This window comes from Geotrypetes seraphini, chromosome 18, assembly GCF_902459505.1.
Source record: "Geotrypetes seraphini chromosome 18, aGeoSer1.1, whole genome shotgun sequence".
NCBI lineage: Eukaryota > Metazoa > Chordata > Amphibia > Gymnophiona > Dermophiidae > Geotrypetes > Geotrypetes seraphini.
Genome location: NC_047101.1, coordinates 6234763 through 6249216, shown reverse-complemented (window position 1 = coordinate 6249216; position 14454 = coordinate 6234763). Strand labels below are relative to the sequence as shown.

Below are 14454 nucleotides of genomic sequence, written 5' to 3'. Positions count from 1 at the left end.
CCAGTAGAAACATACGGAAAAGTGGGCGCATGAAAATCTGAATATGGATGTAGCCAAGGCCAGAAAAACACACTACAGATTAATATTAAGGAAAAGCATAATAATATTCTCTTTATGTATTTTGCTGCTAAGCCAGACCATTGAGGAAATCGAGTATAGATATACATAATACATACATAGAGGTATCAATGACTCCATCTTGTTTTCTGTCTTTTTGTGTGCTCTTCTTGGGGTAAAACATACTGCAGTTTCCCGCCTTGAGCCTCATGGCCTAATTGATAACAGACGTGTTTGAGCTGGTTAGTCTGGAGCATATTCGATTTCACATTCCAATGTTGGGTATAGAAGAAAAATCTTTCTTGAATAGGCTTTGAATGCAGTATTGATCAAGAATGAACGATGAGGGTTGCATGTTTGTATGGGTGAAGGGATCCCTATGAATGATGTGCGAGAGAATGGTTTGTATTTAATTTCAAATGTTTTACATATATATGATTCAAGAAACTTTAAGGAGAAATTCTGAGAAGACCACATCTGGAATTTTGACCTCTTTGACCTTAAATAACTCTTTCTACTCTGTGAAACTTTGACACAGAGCTCCTGATTGGTAAGGCCCTACTTTAGTACAGGAAGAGGCAGTCGTGATTTCCTTTACTCGCCGGCGCTCCAGCTGCCCTCTCCAGCCCGGTAATTCGCGGTTGGAAAATACCGTGAATGACCGGGACCGCAAACCGCGAATTTGCAGGGGAGCACTATATAAGAATTCATGTAATGTAAACAGGACACTTGAGGGATGCATAAATATTTATTGAGAAAGTGACATATGGATAAAATTTTGAGAACCCCCCCCAACAAAATAAATATACTTCTTTAAATATGTCATGCAATGTGGCTCTTGAAAAGTATTTGAAAATTGTACATACAACTGCGTTCTCACAACTTTTAATGTCTTGAGGATGTCTAGTGTAGACCTGCTTACTCATGCAATGGCTAGTTCAGTCCTTCGAAAAATAGTGTCATTTATCCATCAGTCTAGTTTATAAGATCCTTATAGCACTTTCTACAAAATAGGGATAACTTTCTACAAAATAAGGGTAAGACATCTAATTTCAGCTGTTGGGTTAAAGGAAAGTATTTCTGTGTACCAAGTCATGGCAGAAAACAGGTTCTACCAAATGCTGACCAAACACAACAGTTCCTCTCCTCAACCAACTTAGTGAACAAGGTAGACGATGGTGTCTCCGATCTCCGCTTTCATCCCATTATCCAGGATGTGAACTCTCTTTTCGTGGAGATCTACGTGAAAAGCAGCTTGCTCCGAGATAGGCGCCTTTCCCAATTCTTCTCTGCCTAGGATAGGCACACGTCGGGGTCCATGAAGAGGGTCCTCAAATCGCATTAGCTTCACTTTTGAGGGGTCTACAAGAAAAGAACAGCCAAACAAGTGGTTGAATGAAATTACAAGTATCAGATTTTACGGAACAATTTCCCTCGTTGTCAACAATAACAAAAAGAAACCACACAGGGGAAAAAAAACGTATTTGCGGTTTTTCAACATTCGCGGGGGTTCCTGGAACAGAACCCCCGCAAATATTGTGGGAGTACTGTATATCTATCAACCTTGTAATCTCCCTGGGAGTGCCCAAGCCTAGAACTGAAAGGTATCGGCAGGATAGAAGACACCAATGTAATGTAACGTGTACTGCGTTATGCCAAAAGATCCCTAGTGAAAAACATAGTGGAGCAAGTACAGATGAAAACTAATTGACTTCAGAAAGCTTGGAACAAATACATAGGGACTGTAAGGGACTGAACTGGAGAGTAGATGTTATGGATGGGCAGACTGGATAGGCCATATGGGCTTTATCTGACTTTATTTTTCTACTACCACTACCAGAATACAGTGGCAAAACTGATATACGGTAAACATAAATATGATCATGTCACACCTTTACTGAGATCCTTTCACTGGCTTCCTGTTTACTGGAGGATCCAATTTAAATGTGCAACTGTAATTTTCAAAATCCTATATGGTATTTTTTTCTCCTTTGGTTCCTGTCTCATTTAATTCACAAGAAATCTCTAATTCTAGGAGCCCTCAGAAATATAAACTGTTAACGGAAGAAAAACTATGGCCAATTTCCGTCGATCATTTTCTTTTTTATTCGTAAAAGTCTGGAATGACCTTCCTTCTATAATTAGAGTTCTCTCTCATCTACCCACTTTTCATAAAGTACTGAAGACATATTTATTTCAGAAATGTACTACTGATCCTTCTTTTTCAAATAATCAATCGTAAAAGATAAAATTCTGGCCTAAAAGATATAGTTTCTGTTCTAATCTCCTGTATAATTTTATTAATATTTTATTAACCGAGTCGAGCCCTCCTGTTGGGATGAATCGGTATAAAAAAAAATTAAAAAAAATCAAAGATTAGATACTATTAATTATTTCTATAGCGCTACCAGATGAGTGCCAAAGAGTAAGAAAACATTTCCTGCTCCAAAGAGCTTACAATCTAAGCAGGCAAGACAAACAGGATGCAATGGATATAGTTAAGGGGAATAATTAATCAGCGAGCTGGGTTGGAGGGCAGAGGAGTAGGGCTAAGGACTGAAAGCTATATTTTTCTCCATTTTTATATCCCCCCCACACACATAGGACACACACATGCAGTCCATTCTCGTTATTCACATGTTTCTGATGTGCGATTTTGCATATCCACGGTTGCATCAATTGCTACCAATATTCCCCATTTGCACCGCTGTGTTCGCAAACCAGCACTTTAAAAAAAAACCAAACAAACCAACCCAAAACTAGCCAGCTTTCTTTGCTTTCACTTTGCGGTCAGGCGTTTGCTTCCAGACACAGATCCCATGTTTCCGCAGATTAAATTACAGGGCTGTCCCACACAGGAACCTAACCCTATTTTCCGTTCACTTTCCACGGTTTTGAGGCACAACTTGTACTGCTGGAACCTAACCTCTATTTTCCCCGTAGACTGAGGGGTCCTTCTACTAAGGCACGCTAGACTTTTAGCTAACGCATCCATTACAGCGTGCACTAGACGGCTAGCGTGCCTTAGTAAAAGGACCCTTCAGGGTTTCGTTATATATTTGCGAACGTTTTTAGGAACCATAGCAACGCAACTAGCAAGAACAGACTGTGCGCTGTGCACTGTGTGTGTGTGATCTGACCTACTGACCCTTACCTTTAATTCCTCTGTCGATCTTCATTATACGTCGAATGATAGCATCCCTGCCGTCTCCTTGCCTCACCTCGATTTTGGCAGAAAAGTGCCCGTTTGCCGGCTGAGGATTCACAAAAAACACAGGCACACCAGGCTAGTGGACAGACAAGAGTAAAAAAAAAACAAAGATCCAGGATTACGTTCTTGGTCAACACCAGACAGATGAAGAACATTTAAAGCAATAAAAGGAAAAGTTGGGCAAAATGATTAAAAAAAAAAGCATTTCAAAATAGAATCTGTGTTTTGATTATGGGTTTAGTTCAAAAACACAATTACAAATAGAAGGTCTTCATTGGACTAAATGTAATTTTGGTGAGGGGGTGAATATGACTGAAATCTATAAAATCCTAAGTGGTGTACAAGAAGAACAGTGAATAAATTTTCACCCTTTAAAAAAAAAGAGAGGGATAGTCAAGGAAATACTTTTTTTAAAAGAGAGGAAATATTTTTGTTCCACTCAAAGAATAGTTAAGCTCTGGAACTCATTGTCAAAAGAAGTGGTTAGCATAGCTGGGTTTAAGAAAGGTTTGGACAGGTTCCTGGAGGAAAAGTCCACAGTCTGCTATTGAGACAGACATGGGGGAAGCCACTGCTTTTTCTGGATTGATAACATGGAATGTTCCTACTATTTGGGTTTCTGCCAGAGATATTTGTGACCTGAATTGGCCACTTTTAGAAACAGGATACTGGGTTTGATGGACCATTGGTCCGACCCAGTATGGATATTCTTATGTTACGGAGAAGTGAAGTCATCTCCCTCCTCTCCCAGTATGAATCTCTCATGGTGTTATAAAAATTGGTATATATCCTGGACCATCCCAGTGCATTAGTATTAAAAGGGCCTCTGGTTCAATCCCCGCATCAGGCCTTCTGTTACCCAGGTCACCTGGAGATGTCACAGAGGCAGTGCTCTGTGACTCCAACTGCTGCCTCCTTCTCACCCCCACCATGCCCTGGGATGGAACATCCAGCACTCACTGGTGAGGCTTATGATTGCAAAATATAGCTAGTTGTGAATGATTCTGACTGGGGAGGAAACTGCCAGGTCATTGTCAGCATAGCTATTGCTAACATTCTTAGTTGGCATTACTAATGTCAGCGAAGGCCTATGGGAAATTATATCAATCTGACTCTGGACGCAGAATTCTGTGCTTCTGCACAGAATTCACATACATTAATCATTCAGCCAGACTGAATTGTTTATCAAGAAGATAGGCTGCTTGAATGGGACAAAGAAGCCAGAGACTAATCCCATCTACCATGCCTGCAAGTATCACACCCTCCTTGTCAATTAAATTAACCATTGTTTCAAACAGTTTACAAATTCTAAACAGAAAGATACTGGGACATACAATAGTTTCTATATTCAGAATAAGATTCCAAGCTATAAAAGCCTCCTCTCTGCAACACACAACAATCTATATCTATCTCTTGGCTCTTTGGTCTTGGCTCTCTTGTTCTTTCTTTCTTTCTCTCTCTCTCTAGCCGATCTCTGGAACCCGAAACTTAGACTATCACCCCATCTCCCTTTCTCTCTCTCTGGCTCTCCCTAGAACTTAAGACTCTCTGAACTATGTAAGGCAGGGAAACTGCTTTGCTCTCTCATTAATTGTAATGCTTAATTGTAATGCTTATAATATATTCTTTATGCAATCACCTCTGGCTGTGCCTCTTTGATTCTACTTCCTGGTGAGTCATCTGTGAGGGAACTGAACCTGGGACCTGGCGTTTGTAAGGGCGCCTCTCAAGTGACCCCCACCAACCATATATTGTGGGGGCCACTAACAAACCTTACAGTCATCACCCACACTAAGACCATTCTTTCAAAACCAAATGTCTGCGGCAGGCACCAAAAGGGGAGACACAACCTACTGTTAACGCAGCAAGCTGACAAAGTGATTTTGGACAAGTCAATTAACCCTCCACTGGCTCCGATACATGCTTAGATCGGAAGCTCTCCGGGAACCTGGAAATACCTAGCATGCCCAAAAGAAAGCTCACCTTGAAAAGCAAGTCCCAAAATTTCAAAGTCATCCTTCCAGCAAACGTGCCGGTCAATACTCACCTCCATACTGAATGCTGAAAATGGCTTCCCGGGACAGCATTCTTCTTTTATTTTATCATCCGCTTCAGAGGCAAACTTGACGTCAATGCGATCCAGCTGAGAGGAAGCAATAATGCATTCTGTTTGGCATTTTCAAAATAAAACTTTTTTTTCATAGAAAAAAACAAAAAACAACCAGATGCAAATCCCTGAAGTTTTTCCCCAGGTGGTTTCTTTTAAAGTGAAAATCTTTGCATTTGAGAACCAATACAGAAGTTATAGTAAAAAAAAAAAAAAGTATCCCTCAAAACACAGCCAAAGTGTTTTCTAGAATTTGGAGCTTTGCTTGTGCCAGATACACAGATTCTCTTCCTGGACTCATTAGCAAACAGGAGCTGCATTCCAAAAAACTACCACCAAAAGCTATTGCATGAGAAGATCCTATGACAGCATCCCGCAAACTTTGTCGAGCCGCACACGTGCCAAGGCCCTCCAGACGGGTCCTGAGCTGCCAGTGGCAGGTGCCAGCAGGGAAGACGTGAGGAGAGAAGGGGGAGGCACCTCCTGTAGGCAGTCAGTCAGCCCTGATGTCTCTCCTTCTCCCCAGCGTCTCGCAGCACTCCTAAAATTTCAGGAGTCACACAGTTTGCGATACACTAAGAACTTGCAGGAGTGACTCTCTGTTTCTGCTCCCTCCTGACAAAGACTGCCTGAAACATTTTGGCCAGTTTCTGCAGCCCTACAAAGAAACGTGAAGGGGAAGGGATCTGAAAAAGTGTAGGGAGATAAGAGCCTGAAGAAATCATCTAAAAACAGAAGAGGAAAAGAAAAGGAACATTGAAGAGAGAGAATGAAATAAAACTTTAGTCAACTTGGAAAGCCTCCACCGAGTTCTTTCTGGCTTCAGCTCTGTCCTCTGTATTCCTGATGGCTGGTAGCATGCAGCAGGAATTCTAACCTCCAATGAGTTGGTCAGGTAAACGAGATTTGCCATTAGGACAGCCTGCTCATCAAACTCCAACTCCAGGTCAAGCACACGGGGACCTTTCTTCTCCAGACTCTCCTAATATGTGAAGAAGAAAAAAAAATTCCTTTTAGACTGAAGGGAATCAAGTAACTGAAGTCTACAGAGAAGCAAGATGACATCCGACCCCACAAGTAGCAGAGTCCTGGCAACTCGGTGAACTGATTTGGGGTTTGTTTAAAAAAAAAAAAAAAAGCACTACAAAAAAACCATAGGAGTCTCTACTAAACTGAGACCACAGGCAAAATCCTTTATCCAAAATCCTTGGGATCGGGCTTATTTCGGTTTTCGGAATGAAAATGTTAAGTCAGCCACTTTCCATTCAATTCAAATGCGCCTGTATTTCTTTTAAAATTCTACATGGTATCTTTAATCCTCTTATTCCTTTATTTTGGAACGTTTACCGATTCTCCTTTGCAAGAGGTATCCAACAATTTAAACTCTCCCTTCCTTCTAAAAAAGGGATTAAAGGAGTCAAGATCTTCAGTCAATCTTTGGTCTTTAAACTCTCTCAACTCTGGAATGATCTCCGCTTTTTTAAGGAGTTCCAGTTCATTTCAATTTTTCCGTAAATCTTTAAAAACTTCTCTACTGTATTTACCTAACATTTTGAAAATTAATTCTTCTGAAATTTTGCCATTATCTTCTGTTTATCATTTGTAAATCGTTCCTTGTTTATTTAATTGCTGTAAACCAGTGGTCTCAAACTCAAACCCTTTGCAGGGCCACATTTTGGATTTGTCGGTACTTGCAGGGCCGCAGAAAAAATAGTTAATGTCTTGTTAAAGAAATGACAATTTTGCATGAGGTAAAACTCTTCATAGTTTATAAATCTTTCCTTTTGGCCAAGTCTTAGTAATAATATTGTCATTTGTAGCTAAAGAGACATATGATCAAGAAGCTGTTTTATTTTACTTTTGTGATTATGATAAACATACTGAGGGCCTCAAAATAGTACCTGGCGGGCCGTGAGTTTGAGACCACTGAGTTAAGGGGAAGGGTTAATCTGCTGGCTGGGTTGGAGGGCAGAGGGGAGAACAGGACAATCAAGCCATTGTGACATCACTGATGAGGTTGGCTCTTATTGGTGGAATGAGGCATTATGACATCACAATCTCAACTCTGCTTCCCAAAGACAAACAGGATGTCATGGTTACAGTTAAGCCAGTGGTCTCCAACTCCAACCCTTTGCAGGGCCACATTTTGGATTTGGAGGTACTTGGAGGGCCTCAGAAAAAATAGTTAATGTCTTGTTAAAGAAATGACAATTTTGCACGAGGTAAAACTCTTCATAGTTTATAAATATTTCCTTTTGGCCAACTCTTAATAATAATATTGTCATTTATAGCTAAAGAGACATATGATCAAGAAACTGTTTTATTTTACTTTTGTGATTATGATAAACATACCGAGGGCCTCAAAATAGTACCTGGCGGGACGCATGTGGCCCCCGGGCCGCGAGTTTGAGACCACTGCTGTAAATCAAGTCGTGCCTTCTCAGAATGATGACTCGGTATACAAAGTTAAGCTTTAGTTTAGTTTTCCAGCCCTCCAACCGTTTCTGCTGCTCACTGCCACCCTGAAATCTGCAGCTCTCCACTTTCCATCCCTCCAACACGAATTGCGCAGAGATCGGGAGGAATGCATGCACCTGTGCTTGGTTTCGGCATGTGTCACGTCGGGGGAAATTTACTATTTCTGGTTTGTATCAAATTTCGGCTTTCAGAGCTTTTCGGAATCTTGGATAAAAGGATCTTGGACCGGTCCTGTGTGTTAATTGCCTATCGCCCAACAACTGCAAACTATGGCAATTCTTAATGAATGTGATACACATTGGAACCTGTTTTGTTTCTGATGACAAAGCAGAAGTGTGTTTGGTTTTTACCAACGCAATAACCACCATAACGGAAAGTCTACTAGTCACAAGTACTGGTTTGATCTTACCCTGCCTGCCCTCCCACAAATTCCAAAACTCACCTTGATCATGGCAACAAATGGCATAACTCTCTTCATGTACTTCCTCAGCTCCGGCAGGGCTCCAAGCTCAGTGGCAATCACCTTGTTATCTGGCAAGTGGCCTCCACTGGCCTTCACGGCCAGGCAGAGCAGATGAAGAGAAAGCGTACAGAACATTCATTGGAAACGATTTAACATACAGCTGCTTTGATTTATTTCTTATATATATATCCAGGCCTTATATATTTTTCTGTCCCTAGAGGGCTCACAATGTGAGTTTGTACCTGAGGCAATGTGGTGGGTTTGGGGAGGGGTAAGTGACTTGACCAGGAACACAAGGAGAGGTAGTGGGATTTGAACTGGGCTCCCCAGGTTCTCAGCTTGCTGCACTCCAGTCAATTGTGCAGCCTAGGAGGACCAGGAAAGCTGGCAGTACGCCTGGCCGAAAGAGACCCAATATTGGTAGGAAACGGAAGGTAATATTGCTCTTGATTACACAACATAAAATGAGCCACGATGGAGTCCAGCAAAGGTCCATCCAACCAGCCTGAAGGTTCCAAAAGGTGGATCCATTTCTCATAAACTCATTTCCAGGGATAAGGAACAGCTCCCTCGGGCTTACCAAGTTAATAGCTTTCGTGGACTTTTCCTCCAGGCAGGGCCGGCTTAGCTTATGGACCAGAAGAGGCTCTGGCTCAGGGTGCCGGTGCTAAAGGGTGCCAAATGCTCAGGGCCGCGACATCGCCAGCCCATAAGTTAAACTACCCTGCGGCTTCCCTCCTCCTCGGACGCTGCTGCCCTGTCCCAGCAGGGTGGAGCTTCGTAGGCCAGCCGCTGTGAGGGGGAGAGGACCAGTGTCGGCATCAGAGGAGAGAAGTGCGCTTAGAGGAAAACTCCAATAAGTCAGCAGCAAAGCCGTGCACAAAACGAAGTACAAAGTAGTTGATCCCAAGGTTGATGTGCACCGTCCCACTCCCCACTTTTTCAGAGATTACTCTAGACCAGAGGGTCAGCAACCAGCGGCTCTTCAGACCCCGACATTTTAATCTCCCCCCACCTCCCCGGGCCTACCGATGTACCTGGTGGTCCAGCAGGAGTCTCTGTAGCAGGAGCAAGGCCCTCTCACTCCTCCCTGGAGGGTCCTGCAGGTCCCCAGAGAGTCCCAGGTCCTCATCAGGGGACAAAACATCGTCCAGGAACACAATGTCCTCCCACGAAACACGCAGCCACTTAGGCAGGGGAGGCAGAGGTGCTTACGCCGACAAAGACAACCACCCGGATGAGGCCGAAGAACCCGAAGAGAAGACAGGACCACCAGCCGCGGGCGTGCGATATGCCTTGTACATGGCGAGAACAAAACCCACAGGCAGGACAGAATCACGCTCCTCAGTGGGAGAAAGAGGCCTGCAAGACCTGCTCCTGCCTCTCCAATCTAGGCAGGAGCTACTGAGAAGTCCTGAAGGTCGGAGTTGCTGCTCGTGCCGGGAACGTCAAAGAAGTTTGGGGGAAGGGAAGGGGAAGAGTGTGGCAGGAGGGGGGAGGGAAGGGGGACACCACCGTCCCGGGGCACCTCTCACCCTCGCTATGCCATCAAGTGTGGGTGCTTTGACCCATTTGTCTAACTTGCGTCAGGCTGGATTACTTTTTTCAAATTCCAGGATTCCCTGCAAGCTAAAATGAGGCTGAACCTCTCTTCCAGCAGCAGCCAGAGTCTCTTTCCTCAGTCTGTTTTGGATTTGGGGAAGACATAGGGTTTCCCAGAAGGAAAATGCAACCTCTATCTTATTTTAGCATGTCACTCCCTCCTTGCATTTTAACAGATTTTACCTCTTTCAGATGCTACAAAAAAAAAACAAAAAACACAGTTTTACCTGGTAGTGTTTACGCAAAAGCGAGAGGGTGGTGTGCTGCCACGGTGGGTAGTTCTTAGCCACATAGATGGTGCAGTGCGAAGGCTTCGGTAATGGCTGCTTTTCACCTTTCTACAGATTCAGACAGAACAAAAATTACAACAACTCACTGATATAAGGGGATATGTAAACCCGGTGTCTTATTGTCATTTTCGAAAGCAATTGAAGACACCCTTGTTTATTAATTAATCAAATCTTATTAAGTTGTACCATTTCTTTTAATATTTGTAACCTGTATTCAACTTGCCAGCTATGCAGTATAGAAATAATTTATGTTATGATATTATGTAATGCAGGAGGGTGGATTTATCAACGTAGACAGGCTATTTTACCACAAGTCATGCCACTGAATAAAATGGGACTAAAACAGCATCAGCTTTGGTAAAATATCCCTTAACAGAAGGCCGCATCGATAACTCCTCCCCTTAAATACATCTGTGGACAGGAAGCAAGTCTCTTTCAATTAAACAGGAAGCTCAGGCATGAGACGTGGAAGGGAGCAGACTCGGGAGTAACCAGAGAAAATAATTCTTCTTGACAGAATTTATCACCGTTCCCATCCCTGCCGATAACAGCAGGAAACTATCCCATGTCTATCTCAGCCTCAGTCCTTCTCCACCAGCATTCTTCAGTGCAAGGCTTGAGGGTCAGTGGCTGAGCCCATTCATGCTCTGATTCTTATGTGAGCCAAGTATAGGATAATGAAGCCATTGTGACATCACTGATGGAGTTTGGCTCTTAGGCATTGGTGGAATGAGGCATTATGACATCACAATATCTGCTCTGGATACCAGAAGCTGTCATTCTTTAGTGTCTCTCTCAACCTCAGTCTTTCTTCAATGCATACTCTGATTCTTCCCTCTCTTCTTAAAGAATGACATGGGGATGGTTTCCCACAATTATCCACGGGGACAGGAATGGTGATGAATTCTGTCACCGTGTCATTCTCTACTCAGGGATTCCTTTTTAAGACACGGAGACCCAATGTTATTAGCCAAGAGCTAGCTGTGGCCCTTTTCTGTTTCAACAAGTACAGTGCATTTAGGCATTTTCCGAAAGCCTAGATCAGGCTCTTCACTGCTCCACGTACGCATGTAATGCAACGCCGCACAGCCGTGACAGAAGACTAACAAAACCACACGGTCCAAGGAATTCTGCGATAACGCCCTAACTTGTCACAACTGCGCCACTAGGCTCCCAAAATAAAAAAATCGCTAAAAGGGCACCAGCGCTGAACAGACACTTAGATGGATGTTAGATTTGCTTCCCTCGTCAGCTTTGAAATAAGTGTATGAAAACCGAAAGACTGTCTGGTCTTTCATATAGATGTCGTATTCACTTACCTTTCCTTTACCCGGAGCCAGATAGCTCTTGAAACGGAGCCGGAGATCATGAGCCGTCTCCATCAGATATTGGGATGAGCGTATGAGAACTTCATCAACAGGACCAGCCACTGGCCAGGATGCTTTCATGATGGAACCTGGCTTTTATTTTCAGAAGGAAGAGGGCGAGATACGATATTAACACACAGCACCTGCCTTAGCTTCACTGCAAATAGATCTAGAATGCATGCTAAAAGCACTGAAATGGCACTCGGCATGGAGCAGATTTGCATGCCTGTCACTTCCATTATATGCAAATCTCTCTCATGCATATTCACTAGGGCTAGCCTGAAATCCCAATTGGCCTGGTGGTCCTTCAGGACAGGGACTGCTCTAAATGTTAGTGGGGGGTATGAGAGGTATTTGTGGCATCAACGGAAGGTACAGTATGTGGAGATTACTCCTAAATATTGCTAAGGAAGGTTATGTAATAAAGACAGGTAAAAGTCGTTTGTGTTCTATTTTTATAGCAGGAGGTCCTTGAGAAAGCAATTTTTGGCAAAACAAGTTGGATACTAAATACCCCTGGCCGGATAGAGCAAGGCATTCAAGCTTTTTAAGCTAAGTTATTTATAAATATTTAAATAAGTTTATGTATAAGTAGTAGTATATTGAGTATATAAAGTGAAAACAGTGAAGTGAAGTAATGACCGATGACGGACGATCTGACACGTAAAAGCTTTGGGACAATGAGAGTTTTTGAGTCTTAATTGGTGTTGCTGAGGTCTGTGAAGATAAGTGAAGTAAATGAAAGAAGTTTATTTAAAATTTCCCAGCTGTGACTGAAGAGAATGTCTCTGTTTCTATAACCATAAAGCTCTATGACCTCACAATGCAAGTATAAAGAGCCTTAGCCTAGAAGGAAAGGAGAAAATAGTGGATGGGCAGACTGGATGGGCCATTTGGCCTTTATCTGCCATCATGTTACAGTGTTTCTATAACCATAAAGTTCTATGATATCACAATGCAGCTATAAAGAGACTTAGGCTATAGGAAGAGGAGATGCAAATGTTAAGAGCCTTAGCCAATAGGGAGAGGAGGAGATAGTGGATGCTGCGGATGGGCAGACGGGATGGGCCATTTGGGTCTTTATCTGCCATCATGTTTCTATGTTTCTATTGTGTCTGAATTCAAAAGGGCTTAGGATAGGCAAGTGGGATCTCTCGGAGAGAGAAAGAGATAATGGTTACTGTGGATGGGCAGACTGGATGGGCCATTTAGCCTTTATCTGCCATCATGTTTCTATGTTTATGCGGTGCTTCATGGCTGGCTACCACATTTAACCAAATATTCAATGCCATAGTCTGGACATGGCCTGGCACTGGAATTCCGAGCAGAATAACTGACCCCCTAATTTTGAGTCAGAAGCGTGACCAATGAGAGATTAGGGAGCACCAAAACAAATATCCAGAATATGCAGGTTTGACAAAACAAAGCTTATTGAAACACTGCATATAAATCAAACGCTATAGGAAGCACTAATGGTCATTTTATTGCAAAACTGTTCCATGCCTGAATGCACCAGGAGGTCGATTTTACTTACTGTTACCAATTCATTCCCTTTCCCAGCCCTCCTGCAGTCATCTTTTCTCCTCAGTGACTCCATACCTTTCCCAGGAGACCCCAGATGTGCTCACACAAATGAGGGCAGACTGGAGCCAGGAGAAGCGTCTGAGCTTCGATAAAGCGGAAGACCAACTCCCTGTGCATCCCCTCAATGGCCAGCTCACGATACTTGTCTTTTGCAGCCTGAAACACAGGAAGGACAAAAATAAAATTGCTTTCAATGCGACAGCTGTCAATGATAAGCATTTCGAAGAAAACCTAATTTTCTTTCAATAGGTACCTTCAAAAAAATTTGAACACCAAAACTATTAAGGTTTACTAGAGGAAAAAGAAAAAATGGCTGCAACATAGATTTTTCTTTCAAGAGATTGAAATATAAGTGCAATTTTCTCTGCTACTCTAACATCACTTCACCATAAAGGATCCGAGGCGGCACTCAACACTGCCGTTCTAATAGTGAAGAGTGAACATAAAATGCTCTCTCCCAATATTCCTTGTTCAATCCACCATCCTCTCTAGACTGGATTATTGCAACTCCATCTATAGACTTCAGCTAATCCAGAACGCCACGGCCAAGCTTATTTTCGCAAAAGGCAAGTTCGACTATGTCTCCCCACTCCTGTCCAAACTTCACTGGCTCCCAGTTCACTCCAGAGTCCTCTTTAAATGTGCCTGTTTAGCCTTCAAGATCCTACATGGCATCCTCCCTCCCGTTATCCCATTCTTCTGGAACTCCTCTAACCCTAATTCCACTAGATCCTCCCCAAAACTGAAACTATCATTCCCCTCTGCAAAAGGTATATCCAGCGTAGGAAAACTAGGAACATCCCTCCCCTTTAGAACCACAGAACTCTGGAACAACCTCGCATCCCCGCTCAGAATTTCAAGCTCCCTCCAATCCTTCTGCAAACACCTGAAAACTTGGCTCTTTTCAAAAATCTAACACCTCCCGCTCTTTGGTACCCTGTCCCTCTTTATCTTCCTAGCTCCTTTCCTATAACCCTTCATTGTAGCTCCTTTTCAACCTAACCCTGTAAACCGTGCCGAGCTCTACGCTTGTGGAGATGGCGCGGTATACAAACCTAAGGTTTAGTTCAGTTTAGAACATATTAGCCTTACTGGGCCAAAACAATGGTCCATCAAGCCCAGTAGCCCATTCTCACAGTGGCCAATCCAGGTCCCCATGCTACCGATCCAGGGCAAGCAGTGGCTTCCCCCATGTCTTTCTCAATAACAGACTATGGACTTTTCCTCCAGGAATTTGTCCAAACCTTTTCTTAAAACCAGCTACACTATCCGCTCTTACCACAACCTCTGGCGAT

At 43.0% G+C, this 14454-nt stretch overlaps 1 protein-coding gene across 1 annotated transcript in view; it reads right to left on the bottom strand.

Annotated features, from left to right (window-relative positions):
- Nucleotides 1–790: 790 nt before the first annotated feature.
- LARS1 (leucyl-tRNA synthetase 1) overlaps nucleotides 791–14454 on the bottom strand; it is a 47450-nt gene continuing 33786 nt past the window's right edge. The window contains exons 25-32 of the mRNA XM_033927507.1: nucleotides 13175–13315; nucleotides 11528–11668; nucleotides 10146–10256; nucleotides 8296–8406; nucleotides 6253–6357; nucleotides 5316–5411; nucleotides 3212–3344; nucleotides 791–1419 (exon numbers count right to left, since the gene is read on the bottom strand). Of these exons, the coding sequence (XP_033783398.1) occupies nucleotides 1214–1419; nucleotides 3212–3344; nucleotides 5316–5411; nucleotides 6253–6357; nucleotides 8296–8406; nucleotides 10146–10256; nucleotides 11528–11668; nucleotides 13175–13315 (1044 nt within the window). The 3' untranslated portion in view covers nucleotides 791–1213. The remainder of the gene's footprint in view (nucleotides 1420–3211; nucleotides 3345–5315; nucleotides 5412–6252; nucleotides 6358–8295; nucleotides 8407–10145; nucleotides 10257–11527; nucleotides 11669–13174; nucleotides 13316–14454) is intronic.